General features: G+C 42.1%; 1 protein-coding gene across 1 annotated transcript in view; it reads right to left on the reverse strand.

The window, feature by feature from the left end:
* Positions 1-7,452, reverse strand: part of LOC107299224 (serine/threonine-protein kinase BRSK2-like) — a 35,489-nt gene that overhangs the window by 19,390 nt on the left and 8,647 nt on the right. The window contains exons 2-5 of the mRNA XM_029286717.1: positions 6,785-6,818; positions 5,113-5,181; positions 1,633-1,779; positions 387-418 (exon numbers count right to left, since the gene is read on the reverse strand). Of these exons, the coding sequence (XP_029142550.1) occupies positions 387-418; positions 1,633-1,779; positions 5,113-5,181; positions 6,785-6,818 (282 nt within the window). The remainder of the gene's footprint in view (positions 1-386; positions 419-1,632; positions 1,780-5,112; positions 5,182-6,784; positions 6,819-7,452) is intronic.

Raw genomic sequence — 7,452 nt, forward strand, 5'->3', positions numbered from 1 at the left:
CGGAGAAAAGGTGGCGGAACTCAAACCTGGCCACGCCCTCATCAAACCCTAGGACCGCCCCTTTAGAGAACAGGAATGCAAGTAAAATTTGGGAGGGGCTATTTCCGGTGTGGGAGGGGCTATTTCCGGTGCGGCCGGCCCGGAAAAAGGTGCCGGAACGCGGTTCCGCCGCGTTCCGGCTGAAAAAAAGCCCTGACGATGAGAGGGTAGAGTGGGACGTTGGAATTTCTGGACTCTGCTCATGCCTTGGTCTCCTCCACAAGACCTGCCCTCACCTCTGGTTGGTGAAGACAGAAAATACTGGGCTCTTGATCAATACCGAGAGCTCCTCAAACAAGGGAAAAAGAGAATCAGCTGGAAATTGAATACAATCTGGAAATACTCACAAGAACCACGGGTGTTTCTGAATCTGTTCCAGCTAAACCCACCGCATGGAGAAAAATAAACCAACATTAGGGTCCTTTTCCCAAACATTAATTTTAAAAAAGTTACAAACTACGACTGCCCTATCCATCGCTATCACTCATCATTAAAACATGTGTTAAGAATAAGATGCCCTTATCTTCAGACATTCAATATATAAAATAAGCATAGACATTAACTGAATCTTAAAATAGATTTGCTTTCAAAAGCCAGGGGCAGAATTATAGTCTGTGGGGCAGAATTGCTCATCTTGGAGATGGCACCTTAAAAATCTCTTTTGGCCTTTCCAAAAGATGCCACCAAATTATAATTTTTGCATTACGAGAGGATGTTCTAGAACAGGGGTCCGCAACCTGTGGGCCTTGGCCCACTACCCGGCCGTGGCCTCTTGGCCACCAGGCCGCATGAATGGCTGGCCAGTGCTCACACATGTGTGCGCGCACTCCCCACCACCACTTGCGCTAGCAGTGCTGTGAATGCCGTGTGGGTGCTAGTGTTGCGTGGGCGCTCGCGCCGCCCCGAGATTCGTGTGGGCGCTAGCCCCGCCTCAAGTGTCTCATGGGTGCTAGCCCCACCCCTAGTGTCACACAGGTACTAGCCCCACCTCCAGCATTGTGCGGGCGCTAGCCCCACCCCAATGTCATGCACGCACTCACTCCGCCCCCGTTTGCGTTGCATGCGTGCACGCGGCCCCATACCTGCCCCTTCCTTTCCCTCTGGGCTGCCAACCTAGAAAGGTTGGGGACATCTGTTCTAGAACAATATTACCTACACATAATTGTTTCAATCAAATCCTAATTAAATTTCAAGCCAACCAGATCATATGAAAAACGACCATATCAGAGAAGAATTCTAACCCAAAACTTCTCAAATTCCTCGTGTGTTCAATCACACTTGGCCAATAAAGAATATTCTATTCTATTCTATTCTATTCTATTCTATTCTATTCTATTCTATTCTATTCTATTCTATTCTATTCTATTCTATTCTATTCTATTCCATTCCATTCCATTCCATTCTCACTGTTTCATAGAAATTTATGACAGCCACTATCATTCTTTATATTCAAGAATGACCCCTCCCCAGGGGGCAACTCCTCTTGCAATCTGAAATGGTGCTATCCAGGACCCTCCATCCTTTTTCCACCCCAGCATCCAAGCATGCTCCTTCCTCCATTCCTCCAGTCTTGGGAACGATAAGATGACTCACACTGAGACGTTTCTCTGGCTCCACCTCAATCATGCCCCGCAGGAGATTCTGACAGTCTGGAGGAATGAAATGGGGCATGTGAAAAATCCCACGTTTCACTTTTTCCAACAGCTGCCGTAGATTGTCATCATCAAAGGGTAGCGCCCCCTGCAGGAGAAAAGGGTGAAAGAAATGAAGACACCACAGAAGCTCCGTCAGATTTACGGTTTTGCAGGAATTCCTTGGGTTAACATTACAAGGTAGTCCCTGACGTACAACCATTTGTTTGAAGTTACAACTGCGGTTGTGTAATCAAAGCTTAAGATACAGGAGGATCTGGACAAACTTGAATACTGGGTGCTATCTAACAAAATGAAATTCAGTGGTGAAAAAAGTAAGGTTCTACATTTAGGCAAGAAAAACCAAATGTACAGGTATAGTATAGGGGGTACCTTGCTCAATAGTAGTAACTGTGAGAGGGACCTCGGAGTCCTAGTGGGCAATCACTTAAATATGAGCCAGCAGTGTGCTGCAGCTGCCAAAAAGGCCAACACAGTGCTAGGCTGCATTAACAGAGGGATAGAATCAAGATCACGTGAAGTATTAATACCACTTTACAATGCCTTGGTAAGGCCACACTTGGAATACTGCATCCAGTTTTGATCACCACGATGTAAAAAAGATGTTGAGACTCTAGAAAGAGTACAGAGAAGAGCAACACAGATGATTAGGGGGCTAGAGGCTAAAGCATACAAGGAATGGTTGCTGGAATTGGGTATGTCTAGTTTAATGAAGAGAAGGACGAGGGGGGACATGATAGCAGTGTTCCAGTATCTCAAGGGCTGCCACAAAGAAGAGGGAGTCAAGCTATTTTCCAAAGTGCCTGAAGGCAGGACAAGAAGCAACAGATGGAAACTAATTAAGGAGAGAAGCAACCTAGAACTAAGGAGAAACTTCCTGACAGTTAGAACAATTAACCAGTGGAACAACCTGCCTCCAGAAGCGGTGAATGCTCCAACACTGGAAGTTTTTAAGAAGAGACTGGACAGCCATTTGTCAGAAATGGTATAGGGTTTCCTGCCTGAGCAGGGGTTTGGACTAGATGACCTCCAAGGTCCCTTCCAACTTTATTATTATTATTATTATTATTATTATTATTATTATTATTATTATTATTATTATTATTATTATTATTATTATTATTATTATTATTACTACTACTACTACTACTACTACTACTACTACTACTACTACTACTACAATGGGTGCAGCATGGCAAGGTCACGTGATCACCGTTTGAGACCTTCCCAGCTGGCTTTTACAAGCAAAGTCATGGGGGGGGGGGGGAAATTTGCTTAATGACCATGTGATGCACTTAAAAACTGCAGTGATTTGCTTCACAATCATGGCAAAAAATGGTCATCGAAACAGGCACAGCTCACTTAACAACTGCCTTGTCTTGGTCGTAAGTCAAGGACTACCTGTAAAAGCCAAAGCACTGTTTAAACATGAAGGTGTGCAATGTTGGTCCTTTTGCCCTCATCTCCTTGATTAATCTTTCTTCCTTTCATTGCCACCTCTCTCGTGTCAAATATTCTCAGGACAACAATCAGAATCATTGGGAATTGGCCAGTTTATAAATCTAATAAATAATAATAATAATAACAACAGTTATAACTATGGCAGGTTGTCCTTGACTTACTACCACAACTGAGCCCAAAATTTATGTTGCTTAGCAAGACATTTGGTAAGTGAATTTTGCCCCATTTTAACTTTCTTGCCACAGTTGTTAACTGCCGTTGTTAAATTAGTAACACGGTTGTTAAGTAAATCTGGCTTCCCCATTGACTTTGCTTGTCAGAAGGATGCAAAAGGGGATCACATGACCCCAGGACAGTGCAACCGTCATAACTATGAGTCAGTTGACAAGCACCTGAATTTTGATCCCGCCACCATGGGGATGCTGCAGCGGTCATAAGTGTGAACAATGGTCACAAGTCACTTTTTTCAGTGCCATAATTTTGAACTGTCACAAAATGAACTACTAAGTCGAGAAGTACCAGTATTATCTCTTTTGTGATTTTCTATGGCAGCCTGAAGTAGCATATTCTCAGTGACAACATGCTGCCATAGTATTAGAGATCATCCAGTCTCATGTAATTGATTTGGTTTGCCTCAACCAGTTAGTAAAAATAATGCACACAGTTGGATGTCTTGCCTCAGGAGTCAAACAGGCTGCCCTTGCACTTTGGAGACCACAGTTGGGATTTCTTACACGATAAAGAGAAAAATCAACTTTGGAATTTGGAATTTGAGTATTAAATCAGATTTGACTAGAGAAATATTGTGGTTAATTAAAAATATATGGTTATTCAGAGTTGGAAGGGACCTTGGAGGTCTTCTAGTCTAACCCCCTGCTCAAGCAGGAGACCCTATACCATTCCAGACAAATGGCTGTCCAATCTCTTCTTAGAAACCACCGGTGATGGAGCACCCACAACTTCTGGAGGCAAGCCATTTCCACTGTCAGGAAATTTTTCTTTAGTTCTAGCTTGGATCTCTTTTTGATAAGTTTACATCCCATACTTCTTGTCCTGCCCTCAAGAGTTTTGGAGAATAGGTCAACCCCCTCTTCTGTCAATATTTGACAGCCCCTCAAATATTGGAAGACTGCTATCAAGTCACTCCTCATCCTTATCTTTGTTAGACCAGACATAACCAGTTCCTGCAACCATTCATTCTATGTTTTAGCCTCCAGTCCCTTAATCACCTTTGTTGCTCTTCTCTACACTCTTTGTAGAGTTTCAACATCTATTTTGTATCATGGTAATCAAAACTGGATGCGATATTCCAAGTATGGCCTTATCAGTGTAGTATATGTGATATTAACACTTCATGTGACCTTGATACTATCCCTCAGTGGATGCAGCCAAGGACTGCACTGGTTTTTTTGGCAGCTGCAGCGCACTGTTGGCTCATACTTAAGTGATTGTCCATTAGGACTTCTAGATCCCTCTCACAGTTAGATTAAAATTAGGAGAAGAATATATAATATGAATATTGGTTTTCTAGAATGTTGACTATTAGCATTTTAAGATAGTTCAAATATTGAATAATTTAAATTAGAGAAAGGTTGTTGTATTATTATCTTTGTACTGAAAAAGTTGGAGGAAACTTTTGTTTTATATTTGTGGTAATTTGGGAAGGACATTTTTAACTTGTCCTATTATTTGTCTCCCCCCCCCTTATGCAAGTTTGCATTTCAATGTTTGTTTATGAAATATAAAAATGTTAGTCTAAATCAGAGGAGGGGAATTATGGCCCCTTTGTGGCTGGCTCAGGAATTCCTGGGAGTTGAAGTCCACAAGTCATAAAAGGGCCACAGTTTCCCACCCCTGGTCTAAATGGATCCCTTGGGCAGAAGACAGTAGAACTAAATGGGGGTGGTGGTGTTAAATGCTCCCTGCCAGGAGTAAGCAAAAATTCTTGGGACAAGCTTACCACCAGGAGGGCGAAGAGGATGACACCACAACTCCACATGTCTGCGCGACGTCCGTCATACTTCTCCCCCTAAAGAGCAAGAAGCAGAGATTGGGAGCTTGATAATTGGTTTGGGGAGGTAAGGGAGGAGATTTCAGGAAACAATGAAAAATAAGAAATCAGAAGTGAGGGTGGGAGGTTTTTTCCAAGCAATTAAGAGCAACTGCAAAGGGGGATAACTATTACTGGGTTATAGCATGAAATTTTTTTTAAAACCCTAAAATGATAGTTGTTCTTCACTGTGTCCCATTTGGGAAGACAGATAAGGGGAAGAGACCTCCAGATGCTCAAGGGAAAGTTTACTTTCTGACTGAGGAGAGTTTGCAAAATCTTATCACCATATATTAGGTTGACATTCCTTGGAAATCCATGTGTTCTAATGTGGATCTGGAGATTTCTTTGCCTCCGACTTCCTGTGATTGGCTTTTCCAGTATTTTTTTAAAATTGGGATAGTGCCCTTACCCAGCAGAATCTAAATTTCAGCCCAAACATACATAAACAGTCACACAAACTTGAACACAGAGAATTGAGATCCCCAGCAATGTTCTTGAGAATGGATAGAGTTTCTTTCCTCTAACTTCAAAATATTCTTACTACCTGGGAGAAGGAAAGCAGTATAAATCTTCTGGGCCAGATTTTTTGATGAGTCTAGAATTATATATATACATGGTGCATGAAAGTACGTATATATGTACAAGCTCATTAGAATAATTAAAAGAATTCAATTACAGGTAGTCCTTGATTTATGACAGGCTGAATTTTTGATGGATTCAAAGTTCTGACAGTCACCACCCCCTGCAGTCATGTGATCGCATTTTGGGCACTCGGCAACTTGCATTTAAAGCCATTTGCAGAGTCCCACTGTCACGTAACAGAAATTTACAATAGTTTTCAATAGGAAAGAGGTGTTTACTTCTGATTTGAACAGAAAAGGCCCATTGTGGACTATGTATTCACTTAACAACCACCGGAAAAAATTGTAAAATCAGGCACGGTCATACGGTGACCTGCTTAATGACTGGTGTGACTTATGACCCTAATTCCAGGCTCAATTATGGTCACAACTCAAGGACTACCTGTATTACTTTAAAAAATATTTAGTTTCTACCTTCTACGTTTGTTCTGGGGTGCACCGCGACTCAAACAAATATATGTTATTTAAATTATTAAAAATATTTGTTGAGTTGTTGAGTTGTCTGTAATATTGTGTCATTCTGTGAAACTTAGGTATGTTCATCTTTACAATCTGGGGGACCCTCCAGATCTTTTTAACTTAAAACTCCCAGCAGTCCTAATGGTGAAGGATGGATGCTGGAAGTTGTAGTTCTGGATGGATGGCCACAAGTTACCCTTTCCTGATATGTATATCTCATATATCTCATATCATATCATATATCATATCAATGTATAACTGGCCCTTACTCCCTCTAATTGCTGCTTCCCATAATTTCTCTTGCAACTATCTTTCCCATTGAATGTATTCTTGAAGCAAATTGTTCCAATTGAGGGGACAATTGAGGGAGGATAAAGCAGATTTTGAGGGCTCCTTGCCCTGATCCATTGGACAAGGAGGGAGAGGGGGAATCAGATACCAAAAAAGATAAGGGGAGGGCACTAGGCCTGAATCCTTACCTTGATCACCTCTGGACATGCATAGTGAGGAGAACTGCAGCCCAGCATTGGGGGCAGAAAGAAAGAGAAAGACAGAGAGATAGGAAGAGTGAAACGCCAAAGAAAGCTAACCCACAGGGCCATGGGTTCAACAAGCATGTGAAGAGAAGCCTGTGAGATATACCAACCCTCCCCAGTCTAGGATGGGTTGTGGAAATCCTTGACTGTTAGATGTTTGGTGGGTTTCAGGTGCCAGGACAAACCTTCCTTGGCATCCTCGAGTCAATTTGGGAGTGGCCAATGATCCTGCTAGATGGGAATTCTGGGAATTGTAGTCAATCCCATGTGGTCCGAAGAAGACCGCTCTAGGCCATTCCACATCTAGCACAAGTGGCTTCTTCAGCAACTTCCCCACATCTCTAGAAATGGCGGAATCTTTTCTTCCTTCCCACTAAAGACAAATATGTCCTTTCTTTGAGGTCAAAGGCAGCCATCAAACGAAATTCCTATCTTTTAACACGGAAATCTGAAGACCAAGCTAAACTTGACATTTACACAATTAGGAATTGTGGGAATGACTTTTTAAAAGGAAATTATAGCTGTGACGGGGAGGGAAAATCTTGGTAGGGATTCTGGCACTATGGAATCAACTTCCTCAACAGATGTCATTTGTTTTAAGAAAAAAGTGC

This window comes from Protobothrops mucrosquamatus, unplaced genomic scaffold (genome assembly GCF_001527695.2).
Source record: "Protobothrops mucrosquamatus isolate PMUCROS unplaced genomic scaffold, P.Mucros_1.0 scaffold4694, whole genome shotgun sequence".
Lineage (NCBI taxonomy): Eukaryota > Metazoa > Chordata > Lepidosauria > Squamata > Viperidae > Protobothrops > Protobothrops mucrosquamatus.